The sequence below is a fragment of the Echinops telfairi genome, unplaced genomic scaffold (genome assembly GCF_000313985.2).
Source record: "Echinops telfairi isolate 266 unplaced genomic scaffold, ASM31398v2 ScPeMD7_7469;HRSCAF=8507_1, whole genome shotgun sequence".
Taxonomy (NCBI): Eukaryota; Metazoa; Chordata; class Mammalia; order Afrosoricida; family Tenrecidae; genus Echinops; species Echinops telfairi.
In genome coordinates, this window is record NW_022111373.1 from 73,967,895 (window position 1) to 73,979,429 (window position 11,535).

General features: G+C 46.8%; 1 protein-coding gene across 1 annotated transcript in view; it reads right to left on the reverse strand.

Moving 5' to 3' along the window:
* The window catches only part of PDE8B (phosphodiesterase 8B), a 164,580-nt gene that overhangs the window by 35,567 nt on the left and 117,478 nt on the right, over window positions 1-11,535 (reverse strand). Inside the window, exons 10-13 of the mRNA XM_045285214.1 lie at window positions 9,550-9,592; window positions 5,761-5,838; window positions 4,826-4,902; window positions 1,989-2,153 (exon numbers count right to left, since the gene is read on the reverse strand). Of these exons, the coding sequence (XP_045141149.1) occupies window positions 1,989-2,153; window positions 4,826-4,902; window positions 5,761-5,838; window positions 9,550-9,592 (363 nt within the window). The remainder of the gene's footprint in view (window positions 1-1,988; window positions 2,154-4,825; window positions 4,903-5,760; window positions 5,839-9,549; window positions 9,593-11,535) is intronic.

The following is an 11,535-nucleotide window of genomic DNA, read 5'->3' on the forward strand; positions in this document are numbered from 1 at the left end:
CACTTTCTTTTCTGTTTTGCAGCATGAGCATGGCAGTAGCTAGCATTTAAAGAAAACATTCCTGGTTTTGAGGTCTTTGGGTAGGCAACATAAAAGGAATAGACAAAATTCTGATGTGATTTCTGCTACTTGCTAGACCCTTGAACCTGATCTAGTCCTGGAATGCTCTAGAATTTTACGTTCCTTCCCTCTATCTTTGATCCCCAAGTATGCAAATCTCTGCTTAAAAGTCACTTATAACTGTGTATTTGTCAGTTGTCCCCCAATGTGTGTGGTGTGGTTGAAAACGATATTAAAATTCACCTGAAGTCCCATCTCGGCTCTTCAGGCCAAGAATTTAATTGTAAAAATCACGTAAACAGATAAATGACAGTGAGCACCCCTAACTTGCCTCTCAGACCTTGATCACAAGGACTCCCTCATTGTTTCTTGCCTTTCTCTCTCTCCTCCTCCTCCTAAACCACATAAAACTAAGGGGGAGACATGCCGTTTCCCTAGGGTTTTACCTAGAGATCACACCCAAGACGGTACGGTGGGGCAGGGGAGTAGGAAGGCGGGCCAATTGGGAGGGATGTGGGAGAAAGTACAACCAGTGTCCGTGTCCGAATCATCCTGCTCTCACTGCTGACTGGCCCTGTCAGTGTTCTCTAGAGGCCGAAGCCTACAGAGCCCTTAGATGGGTGAGCCAGGTCAGCCCAGGGGCAGGAGGCAAACAGAAGCTCATCAGAGACCGTTAGTAGGAAGATGGAGAATGGACCAGGAAGCCAGTCAGCGCCCTGCCTGTGGTGGCTGAGCTGGATAGAAATCGTCACCATATGACAAAATAATAATTTATAAAGTATCAAGGTTCATGAGGGAGGGGGGAGTGAGGAGGGAGGGGGAAAATGAGGAGCTGATGCCAGGGGCTTAAGTGGAGAGCAAATGTGTTGAGAATGACGAGGGCAGTGAATGTACAAATGTGCTTTACACAATTGATGTATGTGGGGATTGTGATAAGAGTTGTAGGAGCCCCTAATAAAAGGATTTTTTTTTTTAATGTGAAAAATGACCCTTGGTCTTTTCTCCCAAAGAATTCTTCCAGTCTCTGCCTCTGAGGAGGAGCACAGAGGAACACTTTAAATTGCCGCCTGTTTCTGATTACAGCGGAATATAGCACATCGGGACACGGCAACGGGATGGGTGCTCTCAGTGAGCGGTGCTTCCTGGAGAGCTACCCGGGTCAGCATTTCTCCCACTCACCACCCTACATTCCAACCCCGCACCCCACCCCAGAACAGGGCCACTCTGCTTTCTTCTGATTATAAGAAGGCTTCTATATAAGCTCTTATAAAAAAAAATCTACAACTAAGGTTTTAAAAACTGCTGCAGTCTAAATTCAAACCCTTTCATCACATGGATAAAGAGCCTGAGGCCCAAGGAGACCTAGCCTTGAACCTCAGTCCAATAAAGTACAAGATCATGAGGAAGTAGAAGTCAACAAGGGCCTGTGTAATAGCCCTCAGTTAACAGCCTATTTCCTATCACTGTGATAAGAAATCTCCGACATTATCTTTCATTGTTACGGTCAGTCAACCAGATAGAAAGAGAAATGTAAGAATCACTTGACTAATATTACACATCGACATAATTTTTGATGCAGTTGCTTTTGGTTAGGCGGGTGTTTTCCCAGACGCCAGGCATGTCCCCGCGAGTGACTACCAGTCATAGTTCACCCTGAACCCACCCGAGTGCCTTCGGAGCCTCGGGAGCGGAAACAGTGATGATGAGTTAGCATGCCCCGTTGCCATAGGAACGTTTGGAACACTCAAGCCCACTCAGAGGAGCCTCTGAGGAAAGGTCTGGGGACCCAATTCCAAGCGATCAGCCCCTGAAAAGTCTGGAGCACAGCTCTGCTGTGACACACGGGGTGCCAGGAGCCGGAATCTACTCGGTGCCAGACAAGCGCACTGCATGCCCCCCTCCAGCCTCAGCTCGTCCCCAACGCTCACGGTCATCAGGCCTCCAACAAGGTCACTGGTGTGAGGGTCTTCGTCTTTGGCTCCCAACTGCGGGGAGTACAGTTCCGTGGTCCGTAGAATTTCTAACACGCGATCCAAGGCTTCTGCAACCGTGACGGGGCTGTTTTCTTGGGCTGCATTGATTATGTTTATGACCTGAGGAAGGAGAGAAAAAGAATTCACTTGAGAAGAGCAGGCTTGTAGTTTCCCAACGTCTCACACATGCCAGGAGTCGTCACGACACGAGAGAACTGCACGTGGCATTGTTCAAAATCACCCGTTTTCACAACGCTGCTCCTTCCTACGGAAGCACCCTCCTCGGGGGCTTCTTCTCGCAGCCTCTTTCACTGCCCCCTTTCCCCGAGTTCTTTTAAAAAATGATCCTTTATCTGAAAGTTTATTGGCATATAATTCACAATTTAATCATTGGCAATTTAATCATTCAATCATATGATGAGTCTGCAATCTTCACAATCAATTTCAGAACATATTCTTCTCATATTCATTGCTATCAGCTACCCATTTCTCCCCTCACCCTCCTGCCAGGTCCCTGGGTAATTATTACTATTTTTTAGAGTAAAGTTTATTTATTTATTTATTTATGTTTGAAATGAACTTGTTTGTCACTGAAAACTCCAAGCTCATTTCAGTTTTCTTTTTAAAATCATTTTATAGGGGGATCGTACAACTCTTATCACAATCCATCCATCCATCCATGTGTCAAGCACTTTTGTACATTTGTTGCCATCATCATTCTCAAAACATTTGATTTCTACTTGAGCCTTTGGTATCAGCTCCTCAGTTTTTCCCCTCCCTTCCTTCCCCCACTACCTCATGAATCCTTATAAATTATTATTATTTTGTCATGTCTTATACTGTCTGATGTCTCCCTTCACCTACTTTTCTGTTGTCTGTCCCCCCAGGGAGGGGATTATATGTAGATTCTTGTGATCGGTTCCCTTTCTACCCCACCTTCCCTCCACCCTCCCAGTATCGCCACTCTCACCACTGGTCCTGAAGGGTTCATCTGTCCTGGATTCCCTGTGTTTCCAGTTCCTATCTGTACCAGTGTACATCCTCTGGTCTAGCCAGATTTGTAAGGTAGAATTGGGATCATGATAGTGGGGGAGGGGGGCATTTAAGAACTAGAGGAAAATTGTATGTTTCATCACTACACAGTTACTACACTGCACCCTGACTGACTTGTCTCCTCCCAGCGACCCTTCTGTATGGGGATGTCCAGTATCCTACAGATGGGCTTTAGGTCTCTACTATGCACTCCCCCTCATTCACAATGATATGATTTTTATTCTTTGATGCCTGCTATTTTATCCCATCTACACCTCATGATTACACAGGCTGGTGTGCTTCTTCCATGTGGGCTTTGTTGCCTTTAAGAACCCAGATGCTATATCTTTTGATAGCCCGGCACCATCAGCTTTCTTCACTACATTTGCTTATGTACCTGCTTTGTCTTCATTGATCGATTGTGTCAGGAAGGAGAGAATCACGGAATGCCAGTTTAATAGAACAAAGTGTTCTTGCATTGAGGGAGTACTTGAATGGAGGCCCAATGTCCACCTGCTACCTTAATACTAAACCTATAAATATATGCACATAGATCTATTTCCCCATAATCATGTATAAATATATTTACTAGGTAATTATTAATGCAGTTACCGTCTCTATAGATTTACCTATCCTGGGTTTCATATCCAGAAAATCATACAAGGCAAAAACAAGAATAACCATCCTCCTCTCCAAAAAAAAACAACAACAACAATGACAAAACAAAACAGAGAAAAACTTCCCCAAACAGAAAATATTAAAATCAAAAACAACTTTAAAGTGGATCAGAAAGGAGAACAAATGATAAGGTGTTACATTTTAGCCTAGCTACATCTTCCATCAGTGACTTTACAAAACTTGCTGTTGATAGCAAGGCTGTTCACCAGACTATGGTCAGAGGGGGTTCACTGGAGGGTTAGTCCACGTGGGAACCCTGCAAGTGGATTTGGGGCTTCCACCGTCATTGATAGCTTTCTTCAAGCTGGGTGTTCAGAATTTAAGCTCCGATACCATTCCCTCCTTCAGATTTGGGTTTTATGATTAGCAATCCTTGGATCACACAGGCTGGTGTGCTCCTTTCATATGGATTTAGTAGATGCCTCACTTAGATGGCTACTTATTTTAAGACAAGCCTTTAAGACCCAAGATGCTACTCTTTCTGAAAACTAGGCACCATCTGATTGTTTCCCACTGCACTGCGCGATAGCACTCATGTCTCCAATGACCTCTCTGAGTTCACTTGTTAAGGTTGGACTTCCTCGAAAACCAATCCTGGGCCTTCACTCACTCCACAGTCCTTCCTAGATGATCTCCTCCATGTCCACGAACAGCCCTGCTCAATCCCATGTCACCATCTCCCCCCCTCCCCCCTTAGCCCTCGATGTTCCCCAAAGTGCTCAAATGTCCGAAGGCCCTTTTTCTGCCTCAGTGGGTTTTCCATTTTGTGTTTCCTGCTGCTTGGACTGTAATATCTCTCATGTTTCAAGTCTACTTTAAAGACTACTTCTGCTACAGAGAAAGCTTCCCTGACCACCCGTCTCACTCTAAGACCGCTTCCCTCACTCACAGAATACTATCATTTCCCTTCAGAGCACTAATTCTAATTCATAACTGTTATGCTGATTTGTTTAATACCTGTTTCCTATACTAGACTATCAACTCTGTAATATCAATGCTATTTCATTTCTACCTCCAGCACCTCCCCCATTGCTAGGCAGCCCTGGGTGGAGGTGGAGGCAAGGGCATACGTTGCCACTCACCTTTGTGATGGGAGCTTCAATGGTCATGGAGTGGATCCTGGCCATGGATGGATAGCGCCGGTTCTGTAGGCTTGGTGCTAGAGAGAAGGCAAGGATGTTATATCTGGTTCTGGTGTCTCAACTTGTCTAAGTGCAGAAAGGGCATCCCTCTGTGGGAGGGGGCCCGGATTCTCTTAACACTACAAGAAACAAAGCTCATCCTCAGCTCCACAACCTTTACTACAGCCAGTCCGGAGACTTCCCCATTTCTGTGAATACTACTTATAATTTCCCAGGACCTACAAATAGAATGCTAAAATCATCTTTGCCGTTTTAGTCTCTCTGAAAATCCAATTGGTCACTGAGGCCTGAGTTGATGGAACTCAAGAACTGTGTGGCAAGTTTCTGCCTCGCAGGGTAGAGATGTTTTGCTAAATCCACGCTCCTAGCATTACCTGGGACAGATGATTGAGGGCAAGTAAGGGGGTGTGGCAGTGACCCGCTGCCATTGCCATCCAGTTGATGTTGGCTCACGGTGACCCTACAGGACAGGTCCTCTGCCACGCGTGAGGCTGCGACTCTTCCCAGGAGTAGAAAGCCCCGTGGTCAGGACGGAAACATGGGTGTCTGTTGGAAGGTTGGGAAGCCAGGACGCTGGTGCCCATTCTGTCCCAGCAACCAAGAGTCACCTTGGACAAACAACTTCAACTTGGGTGGGTGTGTGACCAAAGGAACCAGCGTGGGACACATTCAAAGAGAAGACAAAGGCTATGCAGAGCATCGCAGAGTTAAATAACCCACAACAACTACACTAACATATTTTCCGAAGGGAATAAAAACAGCCAGTTTGGTTGAAACCCTATTCCTTGCAGTTTCCATACGGATGCATTCTGGGGTACAGTCCTCGTCCATGTGCAGACTTGGAAAAGGTCAGAGAAATCTGAAAAGCCTCTTACCGTCGCTGCCCCGGGAGGATATGGATTTCACGTCAATGGACTCTTTCCTCCTGCTCTTGTATCTGAATGAGTGAGACTCTGAGGGTGTGAGAGGAGAGAGAGGGGTGACTCGTTTTCAGCACCATGCCCAGGCGATGACCAGAGACTCCCCGCTCCCCCGTTCTCTAAGGACAACAAACTTAACTTTTTAAGCACCGTACAATAATCACAAAAATGGTAAACGGCGTTCTGTTTATCTCGACGCACAGACCTATCCGTCGTCGCTGTGAAGAATGAGGCCTGGGGCTGTGGCATCGCACGACGTCACCCGAATGGAGCTTATCATCAGAGGTGATTTAGTTCCACGAACAAAATATTGTTATGAAAGCAAACATTACAACTTAGGGGAACTTTTTTTCTCTCATATTTTTAAAAATTAATTAATTAATTTTTAAATCAATTTATTGGGGCTCATACAATTCATCACAATACATAGATCAATTGTATAAAACACATCTATACATTTGTTGCCCTCATTATTCCCAAAATTCGCTTGCCTCTTGGGTTCCCGGAATCAGCTCATTTTCCTTTTCTTCCCCCTCCCCTTTCCCTTCCTCCTCCCCTCTCCCCCATGCGCCCTTAATAATTTATAAATTATTATTGCATCTTATATTACACTGTCTGGCGTCTCCCTTCACCCACCCTTCTGCTGCCCGTTCCCCAGAGAGGAGGTTATATGTAGCTCCCTGTGATCCATTCCTCCTTTCTTCACCCCCTTTCCCTCCTGGTATCGCCACTGTCACCCCTGGTCCTGAGAGGTTCATCTGTCCTAGATTCCCTGTGTTTCTAATTCCCATCTGTCCCGCTGTGCATCATCTGGTCTAACCAGGTCTGCAAGGCAGAATTGGGGTCCTGGTAGTTGGGGGGAGGAAGCGTTTAAGAACCAGAGGAAGGTTGTGGGTTTCATTATTGCTATACTGTACCCTAAGTGACTCATCTCCCCACTACCCCTCTGGAAGGTATGTCCAATTGTCTAGAGGTGGGCATTGGGTCCCCATCACGCGCCACCCTCATTGATGAGGATATGATTCCCCCTCCCCACCTTTAGTGTTTAAAGCCTGGTCCCTTTGGCCCTTCATGATCACACATGTTGGTGTGCTGCTTCCATGTGGGCTTTATTACTTCTGGGCTAGATGGCCGCTTGTTTACTTTCAAGCCTTTAAGGTCCCAGACGCTATAGGTCTTGATAGCCGGGCACCATCAGCCTTCTTCACCACACTTACTTATGCACACATTCGTCTTCAGCGTTTATGTGTGGAAGGTGGTCACACAATGATGGTTTTTGTTCTTTGGTGTCTGCTGCCTGTTTCCTTCAACACTTCGTGTTCGCACAGGCTCGTGTGCTCTTCTCTGTGGACTTTGTTATTTCCGAGCTAGATGGCCGCTTGTTTGCCTACAAGCCTTTTAGACCCTAGATGCTATATCTTTTGATAGCCGGGCACCATCAGCTTTCTTCACCACATTTTCTTATGCACACATCTTAGGGGAACTTTTAAAAAAATTTTTACCTTAGCGATAGTGTTAACTTGCTGCTAGGCTGCAAACCAACACAGTTTTGTTGGGTTTCTAAAGTAATTTTCCAATTGAAAAGCTTAAGCATCTTCTAACCCAGCGGTTCTCAACCTGTGGGTTGTGACCCCTTTGGGGGCGAACGACCCTTTCACAGGGGTCACCCAATGCATAGCAGTGGCAAAATTGCAGTTATGAAGTAGCAACGAAAATAACGCTATGGTTGGGGGTGACCACAGCCTGAGGAACTGGATGAAGGGTCGAGGCGTGAGGAAGGCGGAGAACCGCTGGCCAGAGCTGGGTTCTGTTTGTTTCTTCTTTCGGTCCCTTTTGACCCAAAGCACAGCCCCTTCAGTTGGGCACTGAAGATCCTTATGGGGTTATGTGAGGAGGTAAAATACCAGCGAGCGCCAGAGACACTGGGGGTCTCATTTGAGCAACAGATCCAGGCCCATTTGGGGACCCTCGGGACCGTCTGAGGTTGAGGGAACCGAGGTCCTCCCCGCCTGGGACTTCATCAGATGACACACCTCGCTGATCACAAGAAGCGAGGGAACAGCACGCAGCATCCTATGCTGCTCCCCACCCCCGCCCCCATTTCCACTAGCTACATAAACTCTCACCCCTGTCCCCACTTTTTTCAGGGAAGAAAAAGCCCTTCAAAAGGGATTCTGCGCAGGAAGGGAGGGGAAAAAATGAGGAGCTGACACCAAGGGTTCAAGTAGAAAGCAAATGTTTGGAGAATGATGATGGCAACAAATGTACAAAGGTGCTTGACACAATGGATGGATGTGTGGCTTGTGATAAGAGTTGTACGAGGCCGCCCAAAATGATTAAATAAACAAAATAAAAACAAAGGGATTCTGCATCAGTTTTGCTGACTTTGAACGATAACTCCCAAACTCTGCTGCCACCTGAGAACAAGGTCTAAGTGTCCGCCATCAGCGGGACCCGTGAACGCTGTCGGGGCCTCAGTGTCAGCATCCGCAGCAGGCACCTGCAGGCCACTTGCTCTCTGAGGGAGCACCCGGGAGCAAGCGGAGAAATCTCAACTGCAACCCCTCAGGGCGCTGAGCTTGGGGGCAAGGCAGGCAGGCATCGTCCACAGCAGCAGGTGGTCATACTCCCCGGAAGACAAAGGCAGGAATGCTTTAGGAATGCTCCAGTGTGCCAAGAAAGCCGCACTGGCAAGGGAACCGAGTCCAGGGCCAAACTGTGAAAGTTCAACTGTGCAGTGTGCCAACGAGAATCTGTGGATCTGACTGTCTCTCTGGCTCGGTCCTCACCACTGTCAAACGGGCTCATCATGAGAGCATTCAAGTCGGAGCGAAGTTAGGAGAAGTGAGTGAGTTCACACACATACTGAGTATCTAGCACGTGTGTTAGGACTGTTATACAGCGAACCCTCGTTTATCGCGGTTAATCGGTTCTAGACCCGATCGTGATAAATGAAATTCCGCGAAGTAAGATTCCTTGTTTGTAAATCAAATATTTTCGTAGTTAGAGCATAGAGGACATGAAAAAACACCCTTTAGTCACCATTACACTCTTATTACCCAAAAGCAAAAATGCATCTGATACGTAGCTACGATACGTAGCAATGCAGACAGAAGCGTGTACAGTATGAGCCAATCAGTGGCAGTAATGACAGAGCATGCGCTGTTACGCAAAAACCGCGATAGAGTGAAGCCGCGGAAGTCGAAGCGCGAAGTGGTGAGGGTTCACTGTATAGTGCATTTGCGCATACATGTCTTCTTTTTAGATGGTCATGGGATTATGTTGTATTGTTCTGCTACTTGCTTTTTACTTTTTTGTTTTTGTTTTTACTTTATAATGTCTTAGGCATTTTTCTACATCACCTCATAACCATTTATTTTAGTTTGGCATTAAAACATCGATTCTGTAAAGAAAGGTTCAATTAATGACTATACATGAATTCTATTTATACAGCAGGCTGTTCTGGGAGAAGTTTTATAAAATTAATTGGAATGCTGTAGCCATAGAGCCTCATCCTAAATGATCTAACAACATTTATGACCCTTCTGCCTAGTTATTTTCTTCCAGCTTCGGCCTAATGATGTTCTTGACCTTGCCTGTGTTCTGAGCATTTCCGTGGAGAGTCATCCAGGGCTGTCAGGACTTCAGATGATATTGCTGGATCTTAAGCCCCTTTCAAGCCCTGAGGAATTAAACATTGGTTTCTAGCCAACCCGGGTACGAGTGAAAGCGAAGTCTTCTCACCTGTCTGAGAATTGTCTCCCGAGTCACGATGAATCTTGTGAATCTACAGTAGTTCAAAGTTTGGTAAAACAAGAGAGACAGAGTTTAAATGCAGCATTAGCTAGATTCCAGACAAACAACTTAGTTAAAAAAAAAAATCTGAAGGCTTTAAGAAGGCAAGAATTTTCACAGATATTAAGAAATGGAAGATGTGCAATCAGTGATATTGCTAGCACCACTCTATGGCTGTCAGGGACTTCCAGAATGGCCCAAGCCCTAGGACAGGAAGGCACACAGGGGACGAACTTTCCAAGCTGGGTATCTACCCCCCTCCCCACAACCCCAGTCAGCTATTCTCATTTTGACAGTCTGCAAAAATAAAGACAAAAGCGTTAACTAAGTTTAAAAAGTAATATATAACCTGTATCGATAGTGAAAGCTTCATGTTTTAGACATGTTATGACCGTTTCCTGCAATGTCAAAGTTAGCCCCAACTCAAGCCCAAGCTTAGAAAAAGCTTCCTAAGAAGTTCTCCAAGTGCCCATCGAGTATAGCCCGATGGCTGTTGGATTGCTTCCGACTCAGACCACCCCTTCAGGGCCAAGTGGAAGGCCTCGTTGGGTTCCCAAGGCCGCAGGTCTGGGGCAGCAGACTGCACACCTTCCTCCTGCCGGGTGGTCAGTGAGCTCCAACTGCCCACCTTTCGGCTGGCGGCCAAGTGGCTCACCCACCGCCCTGCAGGGCTCCTTCTGCACAGTCTGCAGAGCCCCTCGATGAAATGTTCCTTCCTAATGATTACCCTGCCCGTGACTCCCTCAACTACTGCATCTGAACTCGAGATACGGTGAACACGCAGTGCTTTCTCATGATCAGATTTCCCCATGTTAATGATTTTGTGCTAAGGTTCGATCGCTGTCTGTTGAATGATGAGCTGAAGTCATTAACACTAGAAATATGCTTTCGGTCGAGGTTGACACTTCCTGGGTTCATGACTAAGACACTGTTCTGGAGGCGCAGTTAGCTCAGCCACACTTCGAATCAGGCTGCTTCACTGCCCGTGCACCGACTTCCGTTACTCCCCCGAGCACGGGATGGGCGAGTTACTTGGAAAACAAGACAGAGGAGTGACGAAGGACGGGTCCTGCAGCTCAGTCACATCAACTCTGATAGCCGGAAATCCCCCAAAGGTCAGAAACAGGCAAAACGTCCAGCTTAGCCCAGCCCTTGATAACTCAAGTGCGAACTCAGGAGTTCTCTCCGGATTCTTCATGCTGAAACCAGGACGTGAACAACCTGTGGGACAGTCTTGCCATAATCTGACTAATGGCTGTGACTCACTTATTCCACCATCACGGGGCGTTTTTTATTTCTTCTGTGAACAAATGATTTACGTTATGTTTTTTCCTTTAAAGGAGAAAGCCCATTTGCTGTTAAGCATCTGAACACAGTAGGAGTTTTGATGCTAGACTGAATGACTAAAACTCTGCCTTGCAAATTGCTTCCTCCAGCAAGAGCAAGTCATCTTTCGATCCTTGATTTTTCTCTCTGAATTACAATGCATCTCACCCAGAGCCACCAAGTCCCATGACTCCCTAGATGACCCTTCTCCTCTGTCATTAGCTCCCACAGGCTGGCTGATGAACTATGGGCTCCTGAGCCCCCACCCCGGTGGGCTTCGGGTCCCGTCTGGAGCGGAGACAGATGGGTCCAGTGGGCACAGAGGCAAATAGAGCCTTTAGGAAGGAAATGTGTCCTTGCCCCCGAGGGATGGGGAAGTGGAGGCAAGAGGAAGAAGGGAGATGGCAGGCCCCATCTCTTTCTCCACAGATGATACTATCCTGGGATTTTCTGAGCTGAAAATGCTGCCCCTCCTCAAAGTCCCCACCACCCTCAGATGGGCGCGTCTGCCTCTGCTGGCCTTTCTCCACCAGCACGCTGAGCCTGCAGAGGCTCCCCAGCCGGCACCTGCTATACAAGCTGAGTTTTGTTTTGTTGGGGTTTTTTTTT